General features: G+C 57.0%; 2 protein-coding genes across 8 annotated transcripts; one reads left to right on the top strand and one right to left on the bottom strand.

Moving 5' to 3' along the window:
• Positions 1 to 1,997: 1,997 nt before the first annotated feature.
• ABHD14A (abhydrolase domain containing 14A) lies at positions 1,998 to 13,801 on the bottom strand. 7 transcript variants are annotated; one of them, XM_037904255.2, is made up of 5 exons: positions 13,688 to 13,801; positions 5,071 to 5,341; positions 4,288 to 4,403; positions 3,518 to 3,753; positions 1,998 to 2,950 (listed from the first exon to the last, which is right to left on the bottom strand). In XM_037904255.2, exons 1-5 carry the CDS (start codon positions 13,713 to 13,715, stop codon positions 2,768 to 2,770), a joined length of 834 nt encoding a protein of 277 aa, XP_037760183.1. In that variant the 5' UTR covers positions 13,716 to 13,801; the 3' UTR covers positions 1,998 to 2,767. The 7 variants fall into 7 exon arrangements, with proteins under 7 accessions (XP_037760183.1, XP_043406458.1, XP_043406457.1 ...); XM_043550523.1 differs by lacking the exon at positions 13,688 to 13,801 and adding an exon at positions 10,545 to 10,664; XM_043550522.1 differs by lacking the exon at positions 13,688 to 13,801 and adding an exon at positions 10,374 to 10,496.
• Positions 13,802 to 14,375: 574 nt separating this feature from the next.
• Positions 14,376 to 19,522, top strand: ABHD14B (abhydrolase domain containing 14B). The gene is made up of 4 exons (XM_027824347.3): positions 14,376 to 14,540; positions 16,021 to 16,257; positions 16,945 to 17,186; positions 19,024 to 19,522. Exons 2-4 carry the CDS (start codon positions 16,050 to 16,052, stop codon positions 19,204 to 19,206), a joined length of 633 nt encoding a protein of 210 aa, XP_027680148.2. The 5' UTR covers positions 14,376 to 14,540; positions 16,021 to 16,049; the 3' UTR covers positions 19,207 to 19,522.
• The last annotated feature ends 285 nt before the right edge of the window (positions 19,523 to 19,807 follow it).

The following is a 19,807-nucleotide window of genomic DNA, read 5'->3' as shown; positions in this document are numbered from 1 at the left end:
GTCCATGCACAGGACTGGCAGCCAGGAGATCCTGAGTTCTGATCCTTAATCCGACGTTCACTCCCCTCTCCCACCTTGAACAAGTCATGTCACAGCCTGCCTCAGTTTCCACATCAATCAGGGTTAATGCTCTTCCCTGCCCCCAGCAGCATGGTGAGGCCAGTGGTTACTGGGTGTACACAGCTTTGGGGGTGGGAAGCATTACGGGTGGCTCACTATGAGTTGTAACTGTTTAAACAACTCCTCGCCCCCTCAGTGGGGTCCTAGTGACCCCAGCCCCTGCCCTGAAGGCAGCATGGATCATCAGTGCAGTCTCACTGTAGCTGCCAGCCCAACAGGAACACTTGGGGAATGCAGAACACCCATAGCTGCAATGTGCCGCTGCCAAGATCCACCCCAGACTGATTTACACCTTGCTGCCTGAAAATCCACCATCATGGCCCACGTCCTGCAGAGTTTAACTGTGCTCTGACTGCTGGGCCGTCCCGCTGCTGCACAGCCTGGCTGAGCAGTTGCCAGATGCTAAGCTGTGCGTGCAATGTGGGGGAGTATCTATACAGTGCATTTTGGGGATATCTGGCATGAAGGCCACCACTTTCATTGCTGCGCAGTGACCCCGCCTTGCCTGACAGTGGCAAAGAGAGTCCCATTCAGTATCAACCTAAGAAAAGTGGCTTTGCGCCGATACATTTGGGAGAGGATCAAGGCTCCTAGTAGACGAGCATGGACTTCCCTTCAGAACTACTGCTCCCACTTTGCTGGGGACTGTGGGGCAGGGAGCTTACCCCACAGCGCTTCCTCCCACGGCTAGTTAGAGCTACCCTGAAGGATCCCAGGCAGGATTCATCTCGGAAGACATGGTATAAGACTTAGCCAGATTCACCTCCTAAAATGCAGCCAGGTCTGGGGTGGAACATAGCACACACGGGATGAATCGGTCTGATCAGCTCCTCACTGGAGGCTGGGTTCACCGGATAACAACTTGTCCTTTCCATTCAACAGGGAGGGGGAGCAGTAAAGTCAGCTCCCGGAGGATGGGAAATGATTTCTTAGCCAGCTCTTTGGAATATCTGCAGAAAGGCTAATTACTGGAGTGGCAGAGTTGCAATGTTAGCAGAACCAGACAGAATGTAGTGGGCAGGACAGGGCACCAGGAGGAGGCTTGGCAAGGAGACTGGAATCATTCTAGTTCAGAAACACCAAGTGGCAATTAGCCCCTCGCCACCAAAGTCTGAGCTGTGGTGATGGACGGACACCACCTGGGGGGCTGGCCGGCCCAGGGCTTGCTGTGGTAGAAGTCCCAGCGCTGGACAGGCTGTGTTTGTTCAGGGAAGTTCTGCAACAAGTTCTGGAGTGGTAACACTCAACTGAGGCCACGAGCCCCCGAGAACAGAGAAAAGGGGGACCAGCAGTCATGGACTAGGGAGCTATTCCATGGTTAGAGCCAGCAGAGAGATACTTCGGGCCATGGAGTTTGCGAGTGCAGACAGCAAGTGCACTGCTGCCATTGGTCCCCCCACTGCTAGTAGGGACTCCCCTGAAGGATCAGGGCCTATTCGCCTAGGCACTGCCCGGACAAGACAGTCCCTGTCCCAGAGAGCCAAGCTCCCACCGCCCCACCCAGCAGCGACAGCTCCATCGCCCGTGGAGCTGCAAGCAGGGCGGCTCTCTGCTCATCTACTGCAGGATGGGCTCAAGCGGCCAACGCCCCCTTGGCTGCTCTGGGACCTGTCCTAGAGGAGAGGCAGGGGACAGGTGGAGCTGAGAGCGCCCAAGGCCACTCTGCATGCAGCCGGCTGGCTGCCACTGCACGCAGGAAAGCAGCTACGGACACAAAACTCTGGTGTGGCACCCAGGGCGCACAGTAGTTAGGAGCCAGCCTCCTCCCTCAAAGCCCCAGCTCCGGGGTGCAGGAGTTACCCACTGCCAGGGCGGGTGGCGGGGGGGCCCAAACACAGACAGCCCGGCATGGCCTCACCAGAGAGACGCCCAGCAAGCACTGTACAAATGGTTTATTGGCCTCATACCAGACTCCTCCACAGAGCTCCCTCCTCTGGGCCTGGTCAGAGCAGCTTACCCACCCAGGAGTTAAATCATTCACCCCCCGGAAACATGCCAACAGCCCTTGCTTCGCGGGCAAAGGGCCCATTTAACGCCCCCTACAAACAACAATCAGACACAACCGCTAACCCATCGGAGCCATTGGTGGGGACCAAGCCCCGCCGCACCTCAGCCCCTGCCAAGTGAGATGCTCAGCTACTCTACAGTGACGCTTTTTGGAACAAGCCCCAGAAAGTCACCTGGCCTGTCCCCCACCCCTCGGGCGAACACGCCAGCCCATCATTCAGCAGCAACGGTCCAGGGCCCTAGCGAGGGCTCCTTGCAGAGAGGCAAGGCAGGGGGATGAGAAAACAACAAACACAAGGACCGTGCAACAGGAGAGCACAGCCAGAAGCTGGCAGGGGGCTGGTTACCTCCTGACACACACAGCAGAATCATGCCCCTAAGCAGGCAGAATCCCAGCACCTGGCACATCCCCCTGCAGAGGCTGACGATATCCAACAAGTCCCTTGCCAAGCCCCTGGCTCCCACACCTCCTCCAGCCCGACTTGCCGCAGGATCAGAGACCCAGGAGGGCGGCAGCGGTGAGAACTCCCCACCCCCGGACAAGTCCCACAGCCCTTAATGACGGGGTCAGAGAGTCAGCGTCCCAGCCACGCAGCCAAGGCTCAGTGCAGCCAGGCTCCGGCCCCAGGTGGGTCCACGTTCACTGCAGCTCGCCCAGGAAGGCTAGCAGCACCTCGTGGAACTCGCGAGGCTTCTCCAGGTAGCAGGCATGGCCGGCGTCAGGCAGCACCACCACTTTGTGCTTCGGGAGCTGCTGCAGGCTCTGCAGGGACTGAGCGCCCAGGCCGGAGTCGCGCTCACCATAGATGATCAGAGTCGGCGTCTGCAGAGAGACAGGGAGAACTTCAGCCGTCAGACCTTCGCCACCCCTCAGCAGCGGGAGGCCGGCAACAGACCCCCGCCCACGTGCGCTGCCCCGAGAGCACGGCACGAGGGACTCAAGTGACCTGGAGAGCAGCGTAGCTCTGAGACAGGGCAGAGGTGTCCAGGCAGAGTGTATCCCAGGGCCCCCTGGGAGCCTGGGGCTCAAACCCCCACCCCAGAGCCTTGGGGAGCCTGCAACCATGCCCCCCAGCCCCAGAGAGCATGGGGTCTAGGGCTGCCCTTCCCACACACAGCGCCCCGGGGAGCGGGGTCCACAGCCTCTTCAACTTCCCCTCCACACACACACAGCCTCCTAGCCTCAGAGAAGGCTGTAGCTGAGATGGGGAGCTGTACTGCAGCAAGCTGGCCTGACAAGCCGTTGCTGCAGTGACTGGAGAAGCTCCGGGCTGCAGTCACAAAACTGGACAAGTTCCTCTGTGAGTCAGGCCCTGATTACCCCCACCCCCCACCGACCAGCTGAGAAGCCTCTGCCCCAGAGCCAGATGCTTCCCCTTCCCTGCCATACCTGGACCTGCTGGTACTGCTGGGCCGTGTACTCCTGGGTCCCCACAGGCGCAATGGGCACAAAGCCCTTCAGCTGCGCCCCATGTACCAGGACAAAGGGGACGGAATAGTGGCCACTCATGGACGGGCTGATCAGAACTGGCCTCTGGATCCCCAGCTCCTTCAGCACACGCAGCAGGAAGGCGACACGGCCCTGCTCCGTGGAGACAGAATCGGAAAGCGGGGAGTTGCCGTAGCCTGCGGAGGAGGAGGAAGGGTTAGCGTGCCCCAAAGGCCCAGGCAAAGCGTCTGCATGGGGAGCCAGAGCCCGTAGCAGGAGGAAGGTTTCACCATCCTAAACCTTTCCTCCCTCGCCCCCAACAGCCCTCACCCCAGCGAGGAGCCAGTGCAATAGAGATTTCTTGTGGGACATGCAAGTTAATTAGCAGACGTGCTGGGTTTGGATGCCAGCAGGACTCACATATGCTAGTCTTGCCACATCTCCAGGGCAATGTGGAACAGTGTCGCAAAATCAAAATCCCTGCGGAAGCCCCAGCCTTCTGCCCAGTGCGTACGGGCAGCACCCTGGGAGAGGAACAGATCCGGGGGCACAAGCACGGTGTACGTAGTGAACATCACTAGAACATGAGACTCCCTAGAACTGACCACTTAAAGAGGCATGGGGCTGTACAGTCTCTTTGGCACATGCCAGCTGGCTGGCGGGCAGAGGGAGACGGGAGCTATGGCTGCAGGCAGAAATTAACTTGGGATACGTGGGTGGCATATTCCTACCAGGCAGGTCGATAGCAACGGAGCGATATCCTTCCTCTGAGAGCAGAGTCAGCGTCCCCAGGTCCTCCCAAGTCTTGGAAGTAAAAGCCTGGCCGTGCAGAAAAACCACCTCCAGCCTGCAGAGGACACAACAGCAGGTAGAGGGGCACCCGCCAGGAGGGAAGTGGGACCCACCCTGCTGTGCCTGGGGCAGGGGAGGCTGTTTCTGTGCTAGTTTACCAGCAGGAGAGCCTGGGGCTGTTAGGATGACAGACACTATGTTTTGTTTGTCACCATTATCTACGCAGATCCAAGGTGGCCTCTGGATCAGCAGATTTGGCTGATCCCTGCTGAACACATAGGAGAGTCACTTCCCGCTACGGAGAAGTGCAGCCACCTCTGGGGTGGAATGCAGCAGCTGTTTCAGAGCTCACTAAACTTAAATCTTGATTTAAAGGGCACGGGTATTTAAAGGTCCAGCCTCTTCTGGTTGAGGCCACGCCTCTTCCAGTTGAGGCCACGCCCTCTGTTCAGGACTCCAGAGTACCTGTAAATCCTTTAAATTACTCTCACCCCTGCCCCCACCCCAACACCATACAGGGCTGATTTACAGAGAGTAGCACCAGCTACTGAATCACCTGCCCCATGTTTTCCTTGGAAGTTTCCCACTCCCGTACCAGGTGAGCCAGACCCTGCTCATCCTAGGAGCTCAGATAAGAGCACAGATCTAGGGCAGCTGATCTAGGATACAGACTGCTTACGATGACCCACAGTGCTGATGCCAGAACCAGGAGACTAACCCACCTTTTGGGGCTGGGAGTCCCAGCTCTCTGGAGCAGGAAGCCTTCTCTGAATAAGATGGACGGGCTCCCTGCAATGGTCCCTGTTAGGACGGTGACGTTGACATCTTGCTGGCCCTTCTCCTCAGCCCTGGCCTGGGCCTTGTGGCTGCCTGCCCTGGACGTGAACCTCTCGTGCTGGATTGCAGGGAGCAACAGGTAGAGGACAAAGGTGACGAGGACCCCGAGGACCAGCAGCCCCAGTCTGTTGCGGATCAAAGCCATTGTCAGCCGTTCTGAAAGGGGCAGAGAGAGAAGGTGAACAGCTGAGTGCCAGCTCCATGCTGCAGCTCAGAAAGCGCAACGCACGGCAAGGCCCAGCCACGGGAGAGGAGACAAGGGACCTCATGGCTCAGCAATGACCAGGAGAAGAGGGATGCATACTTGACCGGGGCAACACACGCACACTAAGGTGGCACAGTTATCTCCCAGGGCAACCTCCCAATCAGGAATGCGCCCTTCCCCACCCAAATACCAGGGCATCACGGGGGGGTGGGGACCAAGGTGGATTCTGGCCCCCAGCTTTTTATTGGGGTGGAGGGATGATGGGGCTTCCTTTACCCCCGAAGTCTCATGTATGATCCTAGGCCAGAAGAGACGTTTGGGGGACGTTTGCAGCAGAGCGCAGAAATTCTGGTGTTACGGTCACTAGGATGAGACACTTCAGGCCCAGGGTCAGAGGCCAATTCAGGCCGGGTCCTACCCTGTCTAGGGCTCAGGGAAGCAGCTGGTGTTGGTCTCTCTGCCTCATTCTCACTCCTAGCCACCATCCTGGTCATGTCCGAAGGGAGGCAGGCTGGTCTGGAGCCCCCTGGGCTGGGGCTGTGACCCCAGCATCTGCACTGTGTTAGGTAGCAACAGCCACCCTCACTGTATCCCTCCCCTGCCCCAAATCACTTACCCCTGGGAACCAACTAGTGCTGGGGGGTCACTGCACAGAGGAAGAGTTTAACAAACAGGTGCCCCCTTGCAGAGAGGGGTCCGGCCTGGCCCACCTGGCACTGCCAGGACTCCTCCACACAGTGGCTTTCACAGCCTACCCACTCCCCAGGATCTGTGGTTTCTATGCCACCCCCACCCCCCACACAGGCCCTGACACTGATCTCCTCCCATGCACTCCCCCTGCCTTCCCTTTACTGTCCCTGCTGCCTTTTCCCCTGCTTTGTCCCTGAAGCCTCCTGCTGCCCCCACAACCGCCCCACCCATCACTCCCAACCGCCCAGAACCTTCCCAGCTCCATGTTCCGTCCCACCCCCCAACACACCCGCAGGACATGCAACAGCCCTGAGAAAACACGGGTCAGATCCCAAGACATGGGTGGCAGACTCCCTCCAGATCCCCAAACATAGTAGCACCTAAAGGCCCCCCAACTGGCCCTCCCCCTCAGTTATGGTTATTGCAGGCGCCTGGCTGGTACTGTAGGGAGCTGCTCCCAGCATGTTCCAGTATTCAGGAAACTTCGCACTCATGTCACCTGGCACATCTTCAGGGGCACTCTCCTCCTTACAGGGGGCTTAGTGCCAGGGCATCAGACCGATGGCCCTAGACAGCAGCGTCCCTTAACCCACAGCACAGGTGCTGCAGCAGTGAAAGCTTCCCCCTTTCCAGCCCCCAGTGTGAGGGACCCAGCTATAAGGGAGAAATCAGAGGCCAGTCTCCATGGGGGCCAGTTATCCACAAACCTGCCTGCTAGGAAGCACCAGCGGAGGCGGGGTTTGAGCAGGTACCCTGGCGAGACTCCGTGGCCCATTATTCAATCTCTTGCACTATCCAGCCCTTTCTACAGCAGAGTTTTAAATCTGAACCCGTGGGTTGCAGCACAACACAAGGCAGAGCACGGCCAGAGAGAACAGCCAGCCTTGTGCTAGCAGATTAACAGAACGCTGGGCTGGACTGCCCTCCCTGCACAGTCATTACACCACCTTTGATGGACAGGGCAATGCACTTCACTGCCCCCCAGCGTAGAAGGGCCCCATATAACACCCTAAGGAGTTCAGTGCTGTCTGGCGTCCTTGGCAGGCCCTGCACTGGGGGAATTCTCCCCTGCACAGCGTAGAGGGGATGGAAGGGCCCGAACAGAGCTGGCTCTGCAGGAGGCTCACAAGCAAAGACATGCTTGCAAGGAGGAACAACTCCCTACTTGCTGCTTGGGAGACGCTTTCTGTAATTAATTTGGCGTGCATAAGAAGAATGCCACAGGTGAGTGCTCAGAGGGGCCCACTTGCTGTACTCTATTGTTCCCAGACAGCACTGAGGGGCCCCAGCATCCTCCAGGTGCCCCAATTATTCCCTGTGTCCTGTGGGCAGCAGCTAAGTCTCAGGGATGAGATTTTCAAAGGCCTCCCCGGACGGCAAGCCACGCAAGCTGCATGGAAGCCCTGAGGCTGGGCACGTACTCTGCGCTATTTGCTTTCAAGGGCTTTGAATGTTTGGCCAACAGCATTTCAAAGAAGCATAAACACACAGAGGGAATGAGATCTTTGAATGGGGTCAGGTTCTCCACACAGGCACTAGCCTGTAGGGCAAATCACCTGACTCAAGCTGAAAGCTGTCCTGTCATCAAGGTGCAAGTAATTAACGTGATGGTAACTGACACGCATCTGATCCAGAAGGGCCCCAATGCACTTTACAAGTGACATTGGAAGCTCACTTCCTCCACCACTGACATGCAGCCACTTCTGGGGTGAAACATAATAGCTGCTGGATGATGCACATCAACACTCATTTTTTATTTGCATTGTGGTGGGGCCAAGGGCCTCCACCTATGGACGAGGCCCCCACCATGCTAGGAGTTGTATGAATGCAGAACAAAGAGACAGTCCTTGCTTCCAAGAGGTGACGATCTAAGTACACAAATACGGAGGAGAAGGAATACTGTAGCCAGAAGAACCAAAAGCAGGGGAGGCTTTAGGCAAGGAGAAAGCCGCTGTCTTGGACATGCCATACCTCAGCCATCCATGGCTCCCAATTACCTGAGCGGCTCATCCACATGACAGACAGAGCAAACATGACTCCCCTTTATTGAGCATGCCCCTAAGGAACTCAGCACTCAACGCTGCACTGCAATGCGAGAAGTGCCCCAGCATCTTTACTGCCCACCAGCAGGCAGGCCCTGGGCCTTTCACTTTAGGCTCAGCCTTGCTCTCTGCACCCACTACCAACTACCTTGTCTGATCTCATCCAGCTGGCGGGCCTCAGATGTGCAGTCCCTGAAGACATAGGTTTGACCCTGGCACAGGACCTTTAGTTTGGCAGGGTAAAGGACGTAGGCCTGAGCCCCCTCCTTCAAACGCTTGCTTGAGCACCACGAGGCGCTGCCGCTGGGCATGCGTGACAGGGCTGAGGTCGGGGAAGAAGGAGACCTTGGGGCCTTGGAATTTGGTCGTGCAGCAGGCCCGTGCTGCCCGCAGAATTCTCTCTCGGGCCCAGAAATCGGAGAGGGTCATTAGCACAGTGCAAGCACCATCCACCCGGGCACCGCCGCCTGCTTCCCTCATGGGAAGCCGGTACGCGCTTTCTATACGCATAGGAGCTTCCTTCGCATTTAAGCCCAGGTAAGCTGGCACCAGATTTTCCAAGAAGGGGATGAGGTCTGTGTCTCCCACAGCAGCCGGGACCCCAATGACCCTGACGTTCCGGGCCTGCACCCTGTTCTCCAGCTCTGTCTCCAGGCTGCCCTGGGCCAGCTCTCTCATCGGAGCCGCGTGCTTCACCACGCAGCTCTGCGTGGTCACCACCTTGGCATCCAGGGCTTCCACCCGGCCGGCCGCCTCCTCCAGGCATTTCGCCAGCTTACACAGCTCCTCTGAGAGGGAGGCCAGGGCTTCAGCAGGGCGGCCTGCTCCGAGATGACCTGGTCCAGCCGCTCTGGCGTGGCATCCGCTGTGGAGGGGCGCGTGCCATGCTCGCCTTCGCGGGCAGAGAGACGCTCTGTCACCTGCTCCCTTCTGGGCATCTTTGAACCAGAGCAGAAGAGTCTGTCCCACAAAACCTCACCCCACCTGGGCGCATCAGAGCAGGAGTTCCGGGGGGCCCCCGGCCGGAGCTTGGGGCTGCCAGGCCCACCTCTGCCCAAGTGTCCTGGGACACGCCCTTGTTTACCAAGCGCTTCCCCGCCTCCAGCCGCGCCACGGGCGCTCCAAAGTAGCCGGCCCCCACGGCTAGAGCCCCGCCCCGCAGCACCGCAGTGCGCCGGAGCGACTCCGGGCCTGTGCGCCCCTGCACCGGGGCCATCGCCAGCCCCCGGCCCAGCCTGCCTGCGCCCCCAGCTCTCAAGGGGGGGCAGCAGCCCTGGTTACCGGCACGCCTCCGCCAGCGCGCCCGAGCGCTGCCCGCCAGGCCAGGCCGGGCCTCCCCCAGCCGCGCCGGAGCCAGGCGCCTCCAGCGCCCCAGTCCCCGGGGACCGCACGCACTTACCGCCTTGCTGCGCGGCGCCCGACAGCCGCCGCCGCCGCCGCCGCCGCCTTCGCCCGGGCTGGTGTGGCACTGAAGCGCCCCCGCCAGCCTGGCTCGAGCCCCACCTAGCGGGGGAAGGCGAGAACGCAGAGCTGCGGGCAGACGGCTCCGCGCCCGTCCCCAAAGAGCCGGACCGGACCGTCCCTAGCCCAGCGGCAGCAACCACCACTCTGCGCGCTTGGGGAGCCTCTGAGCGGCTGGACTGGGACAGGACTGAGCCTGGGGAATCACCCTCCTCAGCCTTGGCTCCGTGTGGGCACCCTCCAAAGGCAGGCGATGGGGGCGGTTTGGAGGGTGAGGCTGTACAGGTCCTCAGGGGATTTTTGAGCCTGGTCTCTAAGGATTTCATCTCCCTCTGGAGCTTCAGAGTGAGTGGGGAGGTTTGGGGGTATCCCTAGTCCTGCCCCACCTCTCTGGCCATCCTTTCAACAGGTCCCTGTTTTTATCCCTAGAGCTTGTTCCTCCCTCCCTCCTTTGTTTGTGATTCTTTACAACCCTTTAACCCGCAGATCTTCCCCACAACCAATCACACACACACCGTTGGAAAATCTGCCTTGCACTCCCCCACTCTGTCTTAAAAGCACTCTACAGAAAACCTCCAGGCCATGGCCCAATGGGGCCCTGCCCTGAGCCTTGCTCAGGGTTCCCCAATGCTACTGTACAGCAAACCACAAATCTCACAACCCCTCCAGGAAGCAGCAGTGGTCATCTCTGGGGGGAAATTTAGGCACGGATTAACTAGCACGCAGGATAACAAAGTCAGGTTTAGAACTCAAGACTCCCTCGTGTCCATCATATGGCACCTTAACCCACCTTGTCAGGTACTGCCACACATTCCACTCACCCTACACCCCGGCTATTCCTTCCTCCCTTTTCCCAGCTCCCTCCTTTCTACCAAACAGGGGCTCATAGAGCTCAGCTGTAGTAAACACCCCTCTGCCACCCCAGAATTCAACCAGCTGTTCACATCAATGAAACAATTACCAGCAAGTCTGCTACATTTCTCTAGTAGGCTCCCAGACCAAGCCCCCAGCACCCTTCAGCAGCTCTCCCTTAGTAAACAGGCCTCAGAGCAAAAACCTGGGAGTGGAGGGAGGAGAATCCAGCAGTAGAGGGACCCATCTTGTGCCAACTTCCTGACTCAGCTCATTTGAAATAAGGGCTATGTAACAAAATACCCAGCTCTGCCTGTGCTGAGCAGAAATACCTGATATGGTGCTGACAACCACTGCAGACTGGGAAAAGACCCCACAACTTTTGCTTATATTCATTTACCTAGCAAGTCAGCTTCACTGCAAACTGTAATTACTCTAAAGCCACCATCCCCAGCCTCCTTCTGTTCTTCACACTCCCAGGTGCTCTTAGGCCCTGCCAATGCTGCGATGCAAACCATCCTAGGTGCAGCTGTGCCAGCACTGCCAGGGTTCAGATGATAGGGCAGAGGGGGTACAACCTTCATTTTGCACATTTCACTCTTTCGCTCCTCAATTCCCCATGACCCCACGCAAACTCTGCCACCCCAGTCTCTGTGGGGAAGAAGGTGGCAGGACACATTAAAATGAAACAGGCAGCATGGAGCAAGCTGATCTCTTCTCCCAACTGCAATATCCAAACCAAACCTCACTGCAAACAGAGTCCAGCTCTCACAGCTGAGCACACCACCTGAATTTGAGGGGGAAAGGAGTCCAGGAGAGCTGGCTGTATTTTAAAGAAGCCTTATTGAGGTTACAGGGACAAACCATCCCGATGTGTAGAAAGAATAGTAAATATGGCAGGCGACCAGCTTGGCTTAACAGTGAAATCCTTGCTGCTCTTAAATACAAAAAAGAAGCTTACAAGAAGTGGAAGAGTGGACAAATGACCAGGGATGAGTATAAAAATATTGCTCGGGCTTGCAGGAGTGAAATCAGGAAGGCCAAATCACACCTGGAGTTGCAGCTAGCAAGAGATGTTAAGAGTAACAAGAAGGGTTTCTTCAGGTATGTTAGCAACAAGAAGAAAGTCAAGGAAAGTGTGGGCCCCTTACTGAATGAGGGAGGCAACCTAGTGACAGAGGATGTGGAAAAAGCTAATGTACTCAATGCTTTTTTTGCCTCTGTCGTCACGAACAAGGTCAGCTCCCAGACTACTGCACTGGGCAGCACAGCATGGGGAGGAGGTGACCAGCCCTCTGTGGAGAAAGAAGGGTTCGGGACTATTTAGAAAACCTGGACGAGCACAAGTCCATGGGGCTGGATGCGTTGCATCCGAGAGTGCTAAAGGAGTTGGCGGATGTGATTGCAGAGCCATTGGCCATTATCTTTGAAAACTCATGGCAATCAGGGGAGGTCCCAGATGACTGGAAAAAGGTTAATGTAGTGCCCATCTTTAAAAAAGGGAAGAAGGAGGATCCTGGGAACTACAGGCCAGTCAGCCTCACCTCAGTCCCTGGAAAAATCGTGGAGCAGGTCCTCAAGGAATCAATTCTGAAGCACTTAGAGGAGAGGAAAGTGATCAGGAACAGTCAGCATGGATTCACCAAGGGCAAGTCATGCCTGACTAATCTAATTGCCTTCTATGATGAGATAACTGGCTCTGGATGAAGGGAAAGCAGTGGACATGTTGTTCATTGACTTTAGCAAAGCTTTTGACACGGTCTCCCACAGTATTCTTGCCAGCAAGTTAAAGAAGTATGGGCTGGATGAATGGACTATAAGGTGGATAGAAAGCTGGCTAGATTGTCGGGCTCAACGGGTAGTGATCAATGGCTCCATGTCTAGCTGGCAGCCGGTATCAAGTGGAGTGCCCCAGGGGTCGGTCCTGGGGCCGGTTTTGTTCAATATCTTCATAAATGATCTGGAGGATGGTGTGGATTGCACCCTCAGCAAGTTTTCAGATGACACTAAACTGGGAGGAGTGGTAGATACGTTGGAGGGTAGGGATAGGATACAGAGGGACCTAGACAAATTGGAGGATTGGGCCAAAGAAATCTGATGAGGTTCAACAGGATTCTGCACTTGTCCTTGCACTTAGGATGGAAGAATCCAATGCACCGCTACAGACTAGGGACCGAATGGCTCGGCGGCAGTTCTGCAGAAAAGACCTAGGGGTTACAGTGGACGAGAAGTTGGATATGAGTCAACAGTGTGCCCTTGTTGCCAAGAAGGCCAATGGCATTTTGGGATGTATAAGTAGGGGCATTGCCAGCAGATCGAGGGACGTGATCGTTCCCCCTCTATTCGACATTGGTGAGGCCTCATCTGGAGTACTGTGTTTCAGTTTTGGACCCCACACTACAAGAAGGATGTGGAAAAATTGGAAAGAGTCCAGCAGAGGGCAACAAAAATGATTAGGGGATTGGAACACATGACTTATGAGGAGAGGCTGAGGGAACTGGGGATGTTTAGACTTCAGAAGAGAAGAATGAGGGGGGATTTGATAGCTGCTTTCAACTACCTGAAAGGGGGTTCCAAAGAGGATGGATCTAGACTGTTCTCAGTGGTAGCAGATGACAGAACAAGGAGTAATGGTCTCAAGTTGCAGTGGGGGAGATTTAGGTTGGATATTAGGAAAAAAATTTTCGCTATGAGGGTGGTGAAACACTGGAATGCGTTACCTAGGGAGGTGGTGGAATCTCCTTCCCTAGAAGTTTTTAAGGTCAGGCTTGACAAAGCCCTGGCTGGGATGATTTAGTCGGGGATCGGTCCTGCTTTGAGCAGGTGGTTGGACTAGATGACCTCCTGAGGTTCCTTCCAACCCTGATATTCTATGATTCTATGAATTTCACACAGCAGTGTCCTGTTCCCGTTCCTGAGAGCATCAGAGATGCAGTGAGCTGCTACCACTGAGATGAGCTACATAGAGATACTGCTGGAGGTGCAGGAGTAGCAAGGAATGCCCAGCAGCCTGGAGCACCCATGGCTACCCACTCCAGAAGTAACATGGGAGGCCCTGATACATGGACGCATGGAACAGCCATGGCTAGCCATGCAGAAGTGGTGTGGGAGGTTCTGGTATGTGGTGGACACCAGTGGCTAACCACATAGAAGCAGCACAGGAGACCCACATATGTGGAAGTGCAGGTTGGGGGACACAGACTTGGAGTCTTTCCTGCTCCCTGTACAAAAAAAAAAAAAAAATTCACTAACCCTTCTGGGCAATATTTGTGCACTGCATACAGCATTTCCTGGACAATATTGGAACCGTTGCAGAGATCCTAGAGCTAAGTCTCCCCTCTTTCTCTTCACAGTTGGATTATTCGCCTCTGCAAAGCCAGTGATAAAACAACTAACTGGCTATCTATCATTCCTGCGTACGTCAGCCCAACACATAGCTGGCCAGCAGCCTCTGAGGAGCGCACCCCCTGCGACCAGCTCTTTCCATTGCAATCGCTCATTATAACTTTTCAGAACCCTGCTATGGGAATAATATTTTCCTACCAAGGCTGCAACTTTGAGGGAGGATGTGGAGGGAAAATGAAAGCTGGTACTCTCCTGAAACAACAGAAGAGTAGGAGCTGGGGCTTGAAGAATAACACAGCAGCGTATTCTGAGATTCACAATAAAATCACAAGAGTTGGCGACACTAAGATTCACCCTCCCCATGCAACCCTGGCAACAGTTACACCTCCCTCTGCAAGCAGCCAGTCTACTACTGACCACGCATGGAATTACATAAAGGAAACTTCCTCTATAATAAACATGCAACGCGGTCTTCCGTTTCTCTTCTCTTCTCAGGGCCTGTCTGCCGTGGGGATGTAGCTGCAGTGGTGCAAGCCCCAGTGCAGATGGGAGGTCATTGCCCTGGTGCATTTCCTTCCTGCCCCCCGCTCGTCTCCTGCGAGCCACTAGGGGTCACTGCGCCCATGGGCCAGCGCTCGCAGCCTGTTGCCAGGCCCGTCTCGGCCCCTGGTTGGCGTCACGGCTCGCGCCCTGGCTTCCTGTCCGACCTTCGACCCCGGGAAGCGCGGGTCTTCGCGAGCCGCCCCTCCCCGCTCGGCAGGTATCGCCCCCCGCGCGCTGCTGGGGAAGGGCCCGGGGCAGCCGCTTAGCCAGGGCCCCTGCTGTCGGGCACCTCCAGTCCCCCCAGAGCTGGGGCAGAGACCTGGACGCTGCGGCTGCCGGGAGCTGGGGGCCCGCCTGGCTCCGAGCGAGGGGGCCATCAGACCAGCACCCTGGCTCAGACAGAGGCCAGGGCCAGCTGCTTCAAACGCCGCCCTCTGGGGCCAACCCGGCCCCCCCGCAGCCTTAGCCGCGGGGCCCCCCCGCCCTCTGGGGCCAACCCGGCCCCCCCGCAGCCTTAGCCGCGGGGCCCCCCGCCCTCTGGGGCCACCCCCCCCCCCGCAGCCTTAGCCACGGGGCCCCCCCACCCCCTGGAGCCAACCCGGCCCCCCCGCAGCCTTAGCCACGGGGCCCCCCGCCCTCTGGGTCCGCCCCCCCCCGCAGCCTTAGCCGCAGGGCCCCCCGCCCTCTGGGGCCAACCCCGCCCCCCCCCGCAGCCTTAGCCACAGGGCCCCCCCGCCCTCTGGCGCCAACCCCGCCCCCCCCCGCAGCCTTAGCCACAGGGCCCCCCCGCCCTCTGGGGCCGCCCCCCCCCCCCCGCAGCCTTAGCCACGGGACCCCTGCCCTCTGGGGGCGACCCCGCCCCTGCAGGGTTGGCCCTGGGGCCCTCCTCCCTCTGGGGCTGTTTCTTCCTGAACCTGCTCACGGAGCAGGTCATGCCCTGGCTCAGGAGGGTTTGTTAAAACCTTCTCTCTAATGGAACAGGTTTCAGAGTAGCAGCTGTGTTAGTCTGTATTTGCAAAAAAAAAAAAAAAAAAAAAAAGGAGTACCTTAGAGACTAACCAATTTATTTGAGCATAAGCTCTCTAAGGTGCCACAAGTACTCCTTTTCTAATGGAACAATGCGTGATCTCACTGTCATTGTACATGTCTGATCCCCTGTGAAAACCTGCTGGGCTCCTGGAGCAGTGAGTTCCACCAGTGAACAGTATACTACCTTCTAAGTATTGCCACCAATCAGCTGTGAATATCCTAACTTGTCAATTTGATTGAAGCCCCACTGGTTGCAGTTTTGTGGAAGGGTGAAGAGTGCATTCACTTACTTTCATTAGCCAACTGGTATTGGATCAGATAATAGGTCTTCTCTCTAACTATCTGCCCAGACACGCCCAGTGTGTTCCTGGGTCACTACTGGCCTGCCCCACTGCTACTTGCTCTCTCATTCCCCTGTGATCCCCTATTCATCCTCCCCTCCAAAAACTAAGTTTCCAAGTGTACCACCCCTCCCCCGCCGGCATACCTGATGAGGCCATCCCAGTGAATGGACAGCAACCCCCAGTGTTATACTGTCCACCCACTAGCATTGAGATGAGGCAGTGAAGAGCTAAGTAAATAGGGTCCTTTGTGCCTAGATCAGGGACTGTGCCCAGAGTCCATTCTGGGGGGGCACAGGGCTCAGCCCAGGTTCCCGTCTCTTTCAGGACTGCTTGAAAGCACGAACAGGGAGGCCATGGCCACCCCGCAGGTGACGGTGGGCACCATCACGGTGGATGGGCAAACTCTGTTCTACCGGCAGGCCAATCCGGCCCAGCAGGCCCCCAAGCTGTCTGTCCTGCTGCTCCACGGCATTCGCTTTTCATCCGAGACCTGGCTCAACCTGCAGACGCTGTCTAAGCTGGCGGATGCTGGCTACCGCGCTGTGGCCATCGATCTGCCAGGTACAGCTGCTCGGCCACTGGGGGAATCCCTTCAATGCACAGCCCTCAGGTGCCAGGGGTGGCATAAGTTCCTCAGGCGAGGCACGTCCCATCATAGGAGCACTAATGCTGTGCATGGCTCTAGCATCTCCCCCTGAGAGCTTTCACGAGCATTCCCTATACCCCGTAACCCCTGTGATATGAGATCAGATGGGGAAACTGAGGCTTGGAGAGGTTTCATGCCTGACCCACACACATACCAGGAGTCAGCAGCATAACTGAGAATAGAACCCAGGTGTTCTGACTCAAGTCCTTCCCTTTAACTAACAGATGCCATTGTCTCATGGCCTGTGGAGCAGAACCCAGGTGTCCTGGCTCCCAGCCCCCTCCGTAGCTCCCTGCACTTTTTCTGAGTCATACTGTCAGTGAAAGCTGAGGAATGACCCTGTTGTGACACTAGGGGCCAGACTATGGCCATCTCCCTGCCCACCTCTATACTGTTTTTGTCTGTCTGGGGACCAGGGCTGATGGGGGGGGGGAAGAGAATCTGCCCCCCCTCCCCAAGTCTGTAACTGGGGTGATGTGGGGGGCGTGAATTAGGAAGGGGAAGGGCCCCAGTGAACGTGATGCACCAGGACTGCAGATTTCTCGCAAGGGGCCTGCCAGCAATATCCGTAACACAGAGGGGTTTTGTCTCACGTGGTCCAGGGCTTGGCCATTCCAAGGAGGCGACAGCTCCGGCTCCTGTTGGGCAGCCTGCCCCTGGGGGTTTCCTGAAGGCTGTCTGTGAGGCCCTGCAGCTGGGCCAGGTGGTTGTGATCAGCCCATCCCTCAGCGGGATGTATTCGCTCCCATTCCTCTTCCAGCACAGCCAGCTGGTCCAGGCCTACGTGCCGGTGGCGCCCATCTGCACCGAGAAGTTCCCCGCCACGCAGTACGCCAGCGTAAAGGTACAGCCCCTGGACTGGCAAGGAAGGGGCAAGTCTCTGTTGTTCGGGACCCCGGTGTCCAGGCAGGGGCAGAGAACATTAGGCTGGGGGATGGGGTGGAAGAGCTAAGGCACTGGGCAGACACCGGGAAGTGGGTGAAGGGAATCGAGGTTGCAGACGTGTTTCAGAGCCGGCCTGCAGCAGCGGGGGAACCGGAGAATCCGAATCCAAGCCCCCACTGAAGGGAATGTCCAGCAGTAATACTCAAGCTCCATCAGGAGAAAGCACTCCGTGTACCACAATCAGCGTGACAGAGACCAGCACCTGTAGCCTGGCCTTATGACTCAAGGCCTAGGTGCTGCCCTGCACAGTTTTATGCTGGGCCACATCCATTCCTGGTGTAGCCCCACGTCACACAGTGGTGTTACACCCTTGTGACCTGGGCCCCTCCGCTAGCTGGCAGACCCTTGGGAGAATCTGCATTTCCCAGGCCCCTTTCACCACCTCCCTCACCCTGTGCTCACTGATCCCTCTCGTTTGCCCTTGTTCTAATGCTCCAGCCCCCACCAATTTCAACCATTCCCACCCGCCCCCCCCCCCCCTTTATTTTTTTAAAATCAACCTGCTGGAGAAAATGTTCGTTCTTTTTCCCCCAGTGTGGAACTTGTATCCCCTCCTCCTAAAATAACCCTGCTGTAAGAGCCATCCTCAGCCCTGCACCCGTGATCCGGGGGTAGGGTCTGAATTCTGCAGGGCTAAAAAAGGGAGCCTGAGCCCACTGGCAATGGGTCGCTCCCAGCTCCCCCCTGGGAAACCCTGTCCTTGCGTGCAGCCCTGGGAAGTGCAGGGCTGGGAGGGACATTTTTATGCACAGAGAGGGCGTTTTAGCTGCCAGTTTTCAGTATATTAGTTTGAATGTTTCTGTTCTCTCGGGCTCTGTGCAGTGGGACCAGATCCTAAGCAGCATCCAAGCAGGCGGAGGGGAGTCAAAGTGACAATGCTATCTTTACGCCTCCCCTGCATCTTTATCCTAGGCTAGCCAGCAACTGGGCCAGTGCACAGGGTAACAGAGCAAGGCTGCTCTGCCAACAGCCTCTCAGGGCAGTTCTGGCACTCAGGGTTGAGCGCCGGGACCCTCCTTTTCATCCCCTTCTCCGAAAGCCAGGATGGTGGGAGAGCTGTCATGGCAACCATGCAGGGCTGGAGGATTCCCAGACCCTGTGGGAATTCCCTGGGTCACATACCCTATGGTTATGGCCCGTTTGCACCAGCTGACAGTCTGGGGCCTGGGCATGTGGGTGAAGGAATACAACAAATAGTCCCAAGAAAATGTGTCCTATTCCTCCAGATTTAAAATATCCATGGCACATCCAGATCACGTGACCCTCGCCCAAGCTCCGAGCCTTTGAACCTTTGCCCGTCCCTGCTTTTAGCCTCCAGTTCTATCCCCCTCCAACACACACCTTGGTTTTTAGCTTCATGATTTGCCATTTTTGACATCTCACCTGACTCTGGACAGCAGCCCCTTAAGGCTCCAGCTCCCCATCTCCAGCGTTGGTTTGAATGCTGGGGGTCAGCAGATGCCCTGATTTCTGTGAGAGTTAAGCACCCAATTGTCTTTGAGGAGCTGGTTCCTAGAAAGGGATCATTCCAACAACTCAATTCGAGGGGAAATTCCCAGACCCACGGGGAGCACGAAGCAATGCCCAGAACCAGTGATGCTCCCAGGCAGGGATACACTCTCCCAGAGCTGCCAGGCTCTAGCCTCCCTCTTGTGCCACTGGCCCTGGTGATCAAAGCGAGCAGCACGCCCGTACCCACTGTCTGAGCTCTTGTGCCTTGTGTCCCCTCCTGCTAGACCCCCACGCTGATTGTGTATGGGGACCAGGACACCCAGCTCGGGGAAATAAGCCTGAACAACCTCAAGAACCTCCCCAATCACAAGGTGCTCCTGCTGAAAGGAGCAGGACATGCCTGTTACCTGGACAAGCCGGAGGAGTGGCACCTGGGCCTGCTGGACTTCCTGAAGAGCCTGGAGTGACGAGTGGCCTCTTTTCTCCCCCAGACCTCCAGTGCGCGATCCGTCAGGCATACGGCTGGCTCTTTGGTGCACACCTCCTGTGGAGGATCTGGGGCCCACAGCTTCTCTCTCCCACTAGAGCGGGTACTTAATTGATGGCTCCTTCCCGATCTCAGACAATCGCAGCACACTGGGGGGTTAGCAAATGGCGGCCACGAAGCCAGAGGTGCCCTTCTGGCAGTCAGATGCTTGCTCCTTTTCCTTCTTTCTAAAATGATTAGAATTGAAAGGTTTATCGAAGCTGACTGGCCACTAGCATGGGGTGAGACTGGGGGTATTGAGGGCAGGTTCCCCAGCTGCACATTCTAGTGCAAACCCGTCCTGCAAATCCTAGCTCCATAGCTGTGGCAATGCCCCTGCTCCTGCCCTGCCCCACCCAGCTCTGCCAGTGCCCCCAATCCTGTCCTGCAGCCCCCCTGCAACTCCAGCCCTGCCCCCACCCAGCTCTGCCAGTGCCCCCAATCCTGCCCTACAGCCTCCCTGCTGCTCCAGCCCTATCCCCCACCCAGCTCTGCCAGTGTCCCCACACCTGCTCTGCAGCCCCCCTGCAATTCCACCCAAC

Source organism: Chelonia mydas, chromosome 7 (assembly GCF_015237465.2).
Source record: "Chelonia mydas isolate rCheMyd1 chromosome 7, rCheMyd1.pri.v2, whole genome shotgun sequence".
Lineage (NCBI taxonomy): Eukaryota > Metazoa > Chordata > Testudines > Cheloniidae > Chelonia > Chelonia mydas.
Note: the sequence above shows the minus strand (reverse complement) of the source record. Positions and strands in the feature narration are given on the sequence as shown.

Bases quoted from the DNA above. Each gene is read 5' to 3' on its own strand.
- ABHD14B (XM_027824347.3), top strand. From the start codon at position 16,050: ATGGCCACCCCGCAGGTGACGGTGGGCACCATCACGGTGGATGGGCAA. The intron at 16,258-16,944 runs GTACAGCTGCTC...CACGTGGTCCAG, and splicing joins TGTGGCCATCGATCTGCCAG to GGCTTGGCCATTCCAAGGAG. The intron at 17,187-19,023 runs GTACAGCCCCTG...CCCTCCTGCTAG, and splicing joins CGCAGTACGCCAGCGTAAAG to ACCCCCACGCTGATTGTGTA.
- ABHD14A (XM_037904256.2), bottom strand. From the start codon at position 9,909: ATGAAATCCTTAGAGACCAGGCTCAAAAATCCCCTGAGGACCTGTACA. The intron at 3,754-4,287 runs GTAGGAATATGC...CCTCCTCCGCAG, and splicing joins CGTTGCTATCGACCTGCCTG to GCTACGGCAACTCCCCGCTT. The intron at 2,951-3,517 runs GTATGGCAGGGA...GTCTCTCTGCAG, and splicing joins AGCAGTACCAGCAGGTCCAG to ACGCCGACTCTGATCATCTA.